Genomic DNA, 12,177 nt, shown 5'->3' on the forward strand with positions numbered 1-12,177 from the left:
TTCCTCATGGTACTTAGTAAATGACTGCTGTAGTGAAGGGGGTGTCTACTATTACGAGGTGCTGAGGGATGACTGCTGTAGCTAATAGAGTAACACTTCCTTACGTAGAGAAGCATTCAATGAATGCTCACTGAACTGAAATAATGATATCCAAAGGATGACTCCAGGTCACCAAAAAGTAAGTTAAATAAGCATAGCATATTATGATTGATAAGACACTAATTCAAAATTGTTACATTGGGATACTTCCAAAAACAACTTTCATTTATGCAGAAAATTTACAGATTCAGAATGACTTATTACCCATAGATTCCAGTTAACATGAATTCTACAGTCCCTTTCATTTTTGCCCCCAGAATGAGGGAATTCTTAAAGAGCATATTTAAGAAGTGTATACTTCAGTCTCCTAAAATACATTTATTGTTCCACATTATGAAAACTAGTAGAGCCATCAGTACTTTATCCACTAATCTGAATAACTTCAAGTCTTAATATTAAAAACATATTTTTTATATTCAAAGTAGTACTAGAAGCCGACATCACAGACTTCATATTTAACACCGTAAGTAGTAGTCGTGTGTGGAACAATATTTACTTTTTCCATTAAGTGACAAAGAGAGTAATGCTTCAAGAGTCAAGAAAATCACTCAACAGTTTTTAAACATCTGTTCTAGAAAGTACAAGAGATACAATAAATACAAGACACATACATATCCATATAACCTGGACATTGCATAAGAAGAATCTCAAATATGATGACAGAAAACGCTGCACAGGAGGAAAGGTCATGTGAGCTAGAATGAACTAAAAACTGTTTTCGCAGGACAGGAACAGGAGCTGCAGGCGGATTCAGACCAGAAAGGAAAAGGCATTCAAAGCTGAGGAAAATAATAAAAATGTCTAATTCAGAACACCACATGTAAGACATTCAAGTAAAACAGTTTAGAGAAACTTTCCATTAGAGATATATAATTTATTAAGCTGTTCAAGTCACACACTTATATATGGAAGTGGTACTTATCTACCCTTTCGTTTCATAAAACCTCCCAACTTGTACTTGAAATAAGAGCTCTAGGAAGAGAAAGAAAAATTAAAATGAGCTGTAAATAAAGAGAAAATTGGGGGCACTGGATCTTAATATATTATTTTCTCAAAGTTAACAATTTTGTATTCTCTAGACCTTTTTCTAGCATGACACTTTTCCCCTTGTACACTCTACACCTGTCATTTTACTTTAACTTGGAAAAATAGTAAAAGTTCACTTTGAAAGGAAATTCATTTTAGTAATTTCCTGTCCACCAGAGGGCTCCAATATCTCAAAGAGATGTAACATGATAAAAACATACATTAAACACCGAAAAAACTCAAATTATCATTATCTTGTTTAACATTAGACTAAAAATTGTTATACCTGCTACAATTTCTATATTAATAGTTTAAAAAGATACAGGGCTTTTAAACTGTTTAATCATCTAAAATGTTTCAAATACCAAAATTGCTTTGCCATTATTCTCACACTAATTGTCAGTTTCTCTCTTAGGTATGGTTTTCAATTATATCATGAAGGACAATTTTAGTCCAAAATGTTTTAGATAATACTTTTATAAATACAACTGATTTCTTGATAACTTTCTCAATCCAGAAAATAAAATTAACACCTTATCTACCCAGGCTTTGGCCTTTTTATTAACAGAAAGACTAACCATCATCTTTCTGAAAACTCACAGTCGTTAATATAATTCACACTACAATTGTAAACAGTGAATATTGCCCCATCATGACCTATGATACGGGCTGAGAAAAAAAATAAAGGAAATGAATCATCTAAATACAATGCATTATAATCATATTCTGCTCAGATATTCTCAGATTTTTATCACAAGTAAGTTATTACACTGGAATAATAGTAAATCTCCTAATTAAACTCAACCACTTTTAGCAAGTGAATATTTTATGTAAATACATTTATATTATTCATATGACATATTTACAGAATGTTAATTGGCAAATACCAACTGCAAAGTATTTTTTTTTAATGAGTATAGTAAATCCATTCACCAGGGGTGCCACTCCCCCTCTAAAAAGATCAACTTGCTAAATTTGGGTTAAAAAAATAAGACTATGGTAAACACAAAAATTGAATGTTTAAAATAAATTTTAAAAGTGCTATATTTACAAAACAAAAAGACGTTTAAAAATCGACTTCAAAGTGAGTCACAACCATCACCATAAGAAGACTTTACCAAAAACATGGATTTAGTCATTACTGTAGCTCAAGAATAAATTATCTCTAATGAAAACATGACAGGGGTTAGAACTTCATTGCCCCACCTCATTTCCCAAATAGGATTTTTCTATACAACTGACAAGCACCATTAGCATGAAAACAAGTGCAACATTTGTTTCTAAACAGCACATACTAGCTGTCACCACTTAGAAACCTGAAAATTTTACTGCACTTAGCAAAAATGTATGTATTCATACTTGCAAGAGCACTATCCTCATAATTTAGAGTTCCACTGCAAAGGGAAATGCCAGACTGTAGAAAGAGGTGGGGCGTGGAGGCTGAGGCTTTTCAAGATTAAGGGTGGTGAAACTGTTCTCACTTTGAAAGTCGTGAATATAACGCAAATTGACTGTCATTAAAGATATGAAGAGTTTAACCATATATGAAGCACTTATTCCACAATTTGTAACCAATATTCATCATGTTATATTGCAAAAAGTTGAGACTTCTAGGAGCATAATAAATGAAGGCACTTCTTAAGCAAAAACGTGATGGAAGCAACAGCAAAGGAAGGTTTAAAAGGCTTTAACATGGGGGCGGGGGAATCTCAAGACCTCCAACAAGTTGAACAGTCAGAAAACAAGACATAAAAATACTCAGAACAATCTCATCTGAGCTGTACCTTAGACATTCTGAAATAGCATCATCAGGGCATTATATGTTTATTACATAATACTGCTTTGCCCTTGCATATCACCTTTAATCAAGAGATCTCAAAGCACCGCAGAATCATTAAGGCCTTAAAATACGGTCTAAAACAGAAATGGTAATATTTCATATTCGCAGCTATTAATAAAACCTTGCCACTACTTCCCAGTCCCCTGATCTGAACATTAACTTCCAAACCTTCTCTGACTTGGAAACAGTATTCCCCAAAGCATTTCAATTTGTGATTGATTGATGCTACCCACATTCCAGGTTTTCTTCATCGCTGGGTCTAGAGAAAGTAGTGGCACTGTTTTAATGGCACAAATCTATTTCATTCTGACTATGTGTCAGAATAAGCAGGGAACATATCCTGCAGTGTACAGGGTGATATAAAATGGAGGCTTTCTGGAGGTGAGGAGCCCAAGCACTTATCAAACGGGATATAGCATTTTCCAGCTCAGTCCTGCGACCTCCCCAGACAACTTCCAGAGAGGGGTAGAGGAAACCAAGGCCAGCGATCCTTACGTGGGCAGGGGCCTATTCTCCAGTGTGCACACCAGGAGGGAAGGGAAAACTAAAAGGACAAAGCACGAGTTTCAAGACTCGGGAAGGAAAGTGTAAGGTTGCTGTGTGGCCACCCAGGAGGAGACAGAACGCTGTGGTTCCTCTGCATTTAAATAGCACATCAAATGGGAAACCCAACAGAAGCAAAATGCCTTTAAACCAAGGTCAAAATCCTCCATTTGGAGTCATTTAATTTTTAAAATTATTTTAAAGTCTGTAAATAAGATTATCTCCTACAGAAACATCTGACATTTTAAAATATAATCAGCAAAGTTCAATTTTGTTTTTTCCCCAGAGCACAGGAAGCTCAAATGTTAACTCAATGTAAGTGAGCATAACTATTTTAACATCAATTCTTCCACAAACAAGATTATTCATCTTCTCGTTAATTGCACTGTTTGTCCCCAGGACTGCACAGTGTCATTTCACACCCACCTCCCAGCACTGTGAGCCTACACGGCCACCGCTGTTAGCCAACAACTCACAACACAACCTTCACCTTTATAAACAAAAAGAAAAGCGTCAATAAAGAAGAGGACTTTTTGTTTCAAGTTCTCAACATTCAAGGATCAAGGCCTAATAATGTTATTAGCTTTTAAAAGTGCAACGATGTAATACGTACCACCAATGCTGGGTACTAAAAGTCCTGGAATATACATAAAAAGTACCAACACACGCTCAGCCCGGATTTGTGAAAATTCCCAGACATCTTAATATTTCTGCTGCCATACGGGTTCACCCAGACATTTCAAAACGCTCACAGCAAATTCTCGTAGGCTTGTTCTAGAAGAGACCTCGGTGCCTGTTCTTGCAAAGATCGAGTGTATGCTACCTAGTGCATCAGGGACCGCGTCAGTGCCACCGAGCACGACCGCCGTCTCCCTCCGGACCCCGCAGGGACAGCCGTCCTCGGCTCTGCCCACCGCCACTGACGTTTCCCGAAGCCTCAAGCTCCAAGTGGTCAGAGGCTTCGAGCGAAGAGGAAGCGATCTCATCCGCTGCGAGCTACCTTGCCACATTCCCCGACTTCTCCACTGCCTTTCACGACGTGAAAAACGCAACCAAAAATCAAAACCTGTACTAAAGCAGTCCTTTCTCAAAGGGGGACACCAGCACCACCAACTTCTCCAAACCTCCCGGCCCCGTGGCTTTTCAACAGCCCCCCGCACACCTTCGCCCGCGTCTGCGTCCTTTCTGATTCAATAAGACTGGAAACCACAATTAAATCAAAGGGTATCGTAACTTATCCTTCACTCACCATATCCGCCGGGACATTACTGGACATCTTGCCGATTGATAGACACCAGATGTTCACTCAAAAAAAAAAAAGAAAAAGAAAAGACAACAAAAAGGAGCAGAAGTCTTCAAGCCACCGGAATCAACGTTAACGATGCCGATGAGTCCGCGATGTGCTTTCCCCGAACTAAGTGATCTCCGAGCCAAGCGCCGGCCGGGCGGCGGCTGTGCGCGGGCCCGGGAGCCGAGGGCCGGCGGAGGGCGCTCCGGGAGGGCAGGCAGCCCCGTCGCGTCGTCGTCAGCAGCAGCAGCAGCAGCCCCAGGACCGGCCGCGCCAGGTGGACCGAGCCGAGTGACACACGGGCATGAGCGGTGGGAGGGGGTTAAATGCGCCTTCCTCCTTCGCCGGCCCGGCAGTGATTCACACCTGCTCCCGCGTCAAGTCCTCATGAAGCAGCGGGAGAAAGCGCCGGCCCGGAGGTACACAGATAACTATGGAGCTACACATGGGCGCGTGAGCGCTGAGTGGCCGGCGCGGGGAAACGGCTCAGCGCGCGCTGCCAGGGCCGGGAGCCGGGCCGCCCGGAGCCGCGCTCAAGGGCATTTAACTCGTTGGGAGCCGAGGCCGCAGCCTGGGGCGCGCGCGGGCGGCGCGCAGCTCCGGCCGGACGGGGACCCCACCGCCCCTGGGGCTCAGGCCGCGGGCGCCTCCGGGCCGCAGCGACTCTCGGGGCGCATCGTCTCCAGCTCCTCGGCGATCCTCTCCTGCCTCCGCCTTCCCCTCCCCTCCCCGGCCTCGCGAGCTCCCCGCGACGCCAACTCCGGCCGGTCCCCGGAAGAGGCTGGTCCTCCCTCTCCTCAGCCCGGGACTGGCTTCCTCTCAGAGCTCTGTCTCTCCTCCTCCTCCTCCTCCTCCCTCACTTTTCAGCCCCAAACGCCGCAGCCGCCTCCTGTCATCCCCCTCAAGCCAACATGGCGGCGGCGGCAGCTGCCTGAGCGAGTCGGAGACGCGGAGAGCTCGCCCCCACCTTTGCAGCCACCGCCCCCGTCCTCCCCCTCCTCCTCGCGGACACCTAGTGCGTCGTCACTACGGAGACCACCCTGGAGCATCACGGGAAGTGTAGTCTACGAGCTCTTCCGGACTTCGAAGCCACACACCCCACCCCCCCACTCGTAGCAACAGTTGCTAGGAAAGGAATGGTCGCTTTCTCCAAGCTGCAGCCCAGGAGTTAGGTGTGATCAGGCGAATTATTTGGGGGAAATAATTATGTACAGAGAAATTCCCTCATGCACAATATACACACAGATTAAAATATGGTTTACTTCCAAGCAGAATCATTCGTTTTAATGACAGACAGCACGCTCTCCACATCCTGCAATCTCAAAGCATTTTCGATAGTGATTTCATCTAGGTCTCCTCTACATTACATTTGGATGACCAGAAGCAATCATTGATTTCCAATAAGGTCATACAAGTTCAAGAGGAACACGGATCTTATTTAGCAGGGAGAATGTTTGAACATGCGTTTCCTGAAGACCCAGGCCATAAAGCTACATTCTAATTAATTGAAATTACCAAAAACTGCATTAGATACAATAGTCAATCATGCCAAATCTACGTCAGGAAGTAGCCACTAAAAACTATGTGGAGAGTCGCCAGTTTACTGGGCCAGCCCCTAAATTCTGAGTTCATGCATGGGAAATATTCATAGATTGCTTTGTAAATAATAATGCATTACTACTCATTCATTCAGCAAACAACTGCCAGGCACTGCTAGGCACCAGGAGTTTCAAAATGAGTAATCTGGACACTGTCCACAGGGAACCTGCTGTCTGGGAGCCGGTCAGTCCCCACAGCAATCTCTCCACTCAGGTTTGTCTCATCAGGATGGAAACTCACAGAATGGATAGAGTGCCTGCCTCCTCAGTAGCCTGGCAAGTTCCAAACACTGCTGGGGGCTACGTCATCCAGTAGTGAGTTAGAGTGGTAACTAGGGACAAGCAGGATAGGTCAGATTCCCAGAGAAACCAAAGGACAGACGAAAAAGGCCCAAATCTCACCATGCATAGGCCTCAGGACTTTGTCTAGACACTTTGGCGTCTATAGCTACAGGATTTTCCATGGCCGTGGTACCTGGTTGCTCACTCTCCATGTTTAGCTCCCACACAGCCCCCTCCCCAGTCCTCCAGGGGACAAGAGCAGTTGAAAATGCTTTAACAATGAGTTAAACAATGAGTTAAACAAGTCTTTTGGAACAATGATTTCCAAAAGAATATTGAAACATATTTTGAAGGCTCTCACTCCCAAAGTTAGCCCCTCACCCCAACTTTCATCTAACACCTGCCCTGGCCAAGATTGTGCCAGGGTCCATATGCTACTCTAAGTAGCAAGACAAGAAACATAAAATGGCAGGACTCATGAAAGTATCAACTCACACCTCTTCTGTCTTCTAACAGCCACAGGGCTAGGGGATAACGACCACCATGACCTTGGCATTTCTGACACATGACATTGCTGTTTGCTGCCTGTTACCCCTGCCCCACTACAAAAGACCACATGTTTGAAAAGTAAAGTCACCGCACCTAGCTGTGTTTCCAGTCACTCTCCTAAGACAGGCTGAGACATTACTCTCAATAAAACTGCTCGTAATTCTTCCCTCACAAAGTTAGGGCATCACAGAGAGCAGTACACAGTTACAGATATGTCTCTCTCCTGTCTATACTCTGCTTCCAGACTCAGGTGAGATGGCCGGTGAGACGGGAGGCGGGAGAAAGAGCCCAGTTGTCCACAGCGGAGAAGAGTAGCATCTTCTTGATCCCAATAATCTATTGTCAGCATCCATTTGAAGGAAGCAAGTGATGCAACATTTTTGTATTAGGAAAAATAACTTCATGGGAAATCAAAAGATCTGGTTCTGTCACGAATCAGCTATGTGATCTTTGCCAAGACACTGCCTCCCTGAGCTTTCATTCCTTTATCTGAAGAGGTTGAACTAAATCTCTAAGGTCTATGAGTGTCAAGTCCCAGAAGACTGGCACATGACACCCATGACCTGTTAGAAACATCTCCCCCCAAGCGACTGCTCCTGGGTATGAGGGGTTTTTGAAAGGGAGAGGTGATGAAAATGTCCTAAAATTAGGTTAAGACGGTGGTTGCACAACTCTGTAAGTATACTAAAAACCACTGAATTGTATACTTTAAATGGGGGAATTTATTTGTTATTTTTTAAATTACGGTAAAATACACATAATATGAAATGTACTATCTTAAACTTTTTTACATGCACAATTCAATGACATGGTTAGAAAGAGAACACATGGGCCAAGACCTAGACTAGAGGCCAAGGCATTCAGGGAGGGGAGGTGGCGGAAGCCAGAGTACCGCATGGGAGTGGAGCAGGGGAAGATATGCAAAGGGCAGGAGAGGAAAACTAGAGGCCAATCACCAAGGGCTCTGCCATGTAGGCTAAGCTGTTTGTATTTACTCTGACAGCAAGTGCGAGCCACTGAAAGGTTTTAAACTGGGGGGTGTTGTGTTAAGATTTGTTTTTATAGAACGATGGGAAAAGTTCTCTGAACTCCAATAGTACCTTGTGTCTGTGTTTTCAGGATTCCCATCTTGGACTCTCATACTTTAGGGGTGTTGGAGATGATCAAACCCAGCTCTTCATTTTACAGATCAGGAAGCCGGCGGTTTAACAGGAGACCAGGCTGGCTCCTAATACAGGCTTGTTCCACGACTCCCTCTCCTTCCAACCAAGTTCTACAAAAACATGAGGAGGACTTTTACTGCATTGTATATATTCAACCTAGTATGTGTTTTTTATTTTTAAAGTAAAGAGTAAAATCAAGAGTATAGAAATTCTGGAAACTAGAAAAACTATTTTTTTTTAATTGAGGAATGTTGGGGAACAGTGTGTTTCTCCAGGGTCCATCAGCTCTAAGTCATTGTCCTTTAATCTAGATGTGTAGGCCGCAGCTCAGCTCCAAGTCCAGTCACCAGTTTCAATCTTAGTTGCAGGGTCGCAGCCCACCATCCCATGTGGGAATTGAACCGGCAACCTTGTTGAGAGCTCGCATTCTAACCAACTGAGGTAACCGGCCGCCCCTCCGGAAGCTCAGACGCAGCTCATTGTCCTCAGTCTAGTTGTGGAGGGCGCAGCTCACTGACCCATGTGGGAATCGAACCAACAACCCTGTTGTTCAGAGCTCGTGCTCTAACCAACTGAGTCATCCGGCTGCCCCCTATTTGTTTTTTGCATATATTCTTCCAGGTTTTCTGTGTACATGATTTAACATATGTAGGGTATACATACATTTTTCTTTTAAATATTAAATCAAAATTCATTTTTGAAACATTAAAAACGTGCACATTTACAAATGGCTAAATCAGCTTCTCCTCCTTGTAAAAGGCTACACACTGTCCCTCTCCATCAGGTCCTACAGGTCATGCAATCATTTTCCACGGGGAGCACATAAAGATTGTTTGAATCTTTGTGCATATAAATCTTTCTGCACTTTGAATTACTTGTTTGGGCCAAAGTCCAGAAACTGTTGTCACTGAGTCAAAGTCGGTGAAAGTTTCTGTGGCTCTTGAACGGCACAGGAAGTTCTTTTCCAAAATGGTTTTGCTGTTCAGAATGCAGTCTATGAATGAGAATACCAACTTGAACACCACATCCCAGCCCTCATATGTATCTATACTGTATTTCCTCGAAAATAAGACCGGGTCTTATATTAATTTTTGCTCCAAAAGACGCATTAGGGTTTATTTTCAGGGGATGTCTTATTTTTTCTTGTGCAACAATCTACATTTATTCATGTACAACAATCTACATTTATTCATCTATTCATGTACAAAAATCTACATTTATTCAAATACAGTCATGTCATCTGGAACATCGTCATAACTCTCCAAACCCCGAATTCCAGCTTGAATTTGTTGCGACTCCATTTCCTGTAGAACCACTGGCCCCAATCGCTCATGTCCAGCAATAGAGCTCTCCTTAAATGAGCATTTCTTGTCCGTGTAGCCTGCTCGTAGTGCACTGGCAACACAGCTGTCAGTGATTTTACGCCATGAATTCTTCACCCAAGTCACCACCTCTTGCAGGCTAGGCTTCACAAAGTTTCCACGCTGATTTCTCTCCATTCTATTTTCAATGTAGTCATTGATTTCCATGCGCAAATGGTCCTTGAATGCCTTGTTTATTGCAATATCAAGAATCTGGAGATAGGCAGTCATTCCTGCGGGAATCATTATTTGATCTATTCTTCTCTCTGCAAGGAAGTTCTTCATGTCTTTAGCATGGTGAATGCTGGTTGAATCCCAGACCAGCAGACCTCTTTGGCCATCTTGCAAAACAAATGGCAGCATTAAATCGACCCACTTCCTTATAACTGCTTGTGTGCACCAGGCTTTTTCAGTTTCAAGAATAAATGCCTGAAACACGTTCAACCTTATCTTTCTTGCCCTTAGTGATGATTAGAGGTGGGGCTTTCTTTCCATCCAGATGAATTGCCAAAATACAGGTAACACGTGCACTTCCGTAACCAGTGGAGGGAATGTAGATTGACAGGGCTCCCCTCTGACCAATTGTCGTTTGAGATCCTTGGCCCATAAACACTGCAGTTTCATCCATAGCAATCATGTTGGAGAGTTGATATTTAGAAAAGTCGGTGCCATCAACAAAGGACTTGAATGCAAGTGCATGTTTAATAACTTCAGTATCTTCCAGCTTGAACGATATTGTTGATCTTAGAGACAGTTCATATGGCTGAAGGAAGCCATGCAGCCAGTGTTGTGATGCTTCGAATTCTCCTGGGGATATTTCTAACTGTGGTGCCATTGCGAGGGCAAATGCTTGAATATCAGCCCTGCGCACAACCAAAAGCTTTGCTCATGTCAGCAATCCATTCACAGATGATGTTTTCCAGCTCAGGAAATAATGGTTGCCGATCTGATCCACACTTGTGCTTCTTAGCATTTCCCTCGTCCACCTGTTGACTGAGGTTATCGAACACTGCTCACCATTTCCAGACCATTTGGAGATCCAACTTCTCTTTGCTGAACGCCGTAAGATTCTTGCCCCGGGAGACCTCCACAATTCCTTTCTCGCACTCGACAGTATAGCTCTTTCTTTTTCCACTCATCTTTTCTGGGGGTCAAAATATTATTCCCTTTAAATCTACCATTAAATCCAATGTTAATTGAAGACTTATGAGACAGGAGTGGCAACAAAAATGATGACAGTTAAGAATGATGGTCCACACAAAAGTGACGAAAAATTGCAGGCACCAAAATTCAGAAAATGTTTCTTTCTTTCACATGATTGCATTAAGTACATCCGGTACAACATACAGCGTGTTGAATTATGAAGATTCACATTAGACACAACCACATCCATTTATTACCATTGTTCGTGTGTTGTGTCTGTACTCCGATTGGTCATTCGGCAATAAGTCTCAGGTTCATCTGTTTACATAGGTGTTTACCTCTTGTCCAAAGGCGCCCGCTTGGGTATTTACAAATACTTAATTATCATTTATTTTAAGTATTAATGTCAATAGTATTATTTATTTATATTTAATTATATATTAATATTATTATTTTATAATTCAATACGTCTGTTGTGTGTTGTAACGGACATACTAAATGCGTTCGTCTGGCTGGCGATCCTAACTGGGCCTTATTTTTGGCGTAGGACTTATATTAAGAACATCCTGAAAAATCATGCTAGGGCTTATTTTCCAGTTAGGTCTTATTTTGGGGGAAATCCAGTAGCTGTATCTACATTTTTATAATACATACATGCACTCTTGATACAGCATCAGTGCACATCCAATAATCTCATCAACTCTTCTCTCCTCCAAGTATAGATACCATCCAAGTAAAAACAAGTGTTTGCTATACAAGCACAGCTTCAGAGACACACCCACATCCAACACACACATACACACGCGTGCGCACACACACTCGCTCCAACCTGATAGGAAACCCCTCATGGTTAGAAATTTTGGAGCTGTCCCTGCCTATGTATACTCATTGTTTAGGTTAGAAAAAAACAACTGTATTTTGTGGTTGTTCATTTTGCATTTTGATTTGAGTCTTTTTCTGTGCATACAGTGTTGAGGGGCTGAGCCTGAGTGAGTAGAAAGGAGGCAGCAAGCACTGCAAGGTCAGGGCCAGTATGGGACTAAGCCCCGGGGGTCTGCCTGGCACCCTGCTGGCGTGTGCCCCCAGGTTGGGGGGTGCATCCTCGCTCGCGTGGGCCTGAAGACTACTCTTTTGGGAGTTTGTTCTTGGACTCTAGACTCACTGTCACGACCCTGGAGTTTTAAGGGGCTTTGTATCCCCAGAACTTAACATGGTGAATGAATAACACCTAAAAAAAAACTTGTCAAAAAGTGCACTGAAGAGATGAGCCTTTTACATTCTCTTC

General features: G+C 42.9%; 1 protein-coding gene across 2 annotated transcripts in view; it reads right to left on the minus strand.

Moving 5' to 3' along the window:
• UBL3 (ubiquitin like 3) overlaps nt 1-12,177 on the minus strand; it is a 73,508-nt gene that overhangs the window by 55,842 nt on the left and 5,489 nt on the right. The window contains exon 1 of one of the 2 annotated variants that reach the window (XM_019736576.2): nt 4,758-4,902. The exons of the other annotated variant lie outside the window; for it this stretch is intronic. Coding sequence (XP_019592135.1) covers nt 4,758-4,784 — 27 coding nt within the window. The 5' untranslated portion in view covers nt 4,785-4,902. Of the gene's footprint in view, nt 1-4,757; nt 4,903-12,177 lie in introns of those variants that run through there. 2 annotated transcript variants of the gene reach the window in all.

The sequence above is a fragment of the Rhinolophus sinicus genome, linkage group LG04, assembly GCF_036562045.2.
Source record: "Rhinolophus sinicus isolate RSC01 linkage group LG04, ASM3656204v1, whole genome shotgun sequence".
In the NCBI taxonomy this organism is placed as follows: Eukaryota; Metazoa; Chordata; class Mammalia; order Chiroptera; family Rhinolophidae; genus Rhinolophus; species Rhinolophus sinicus.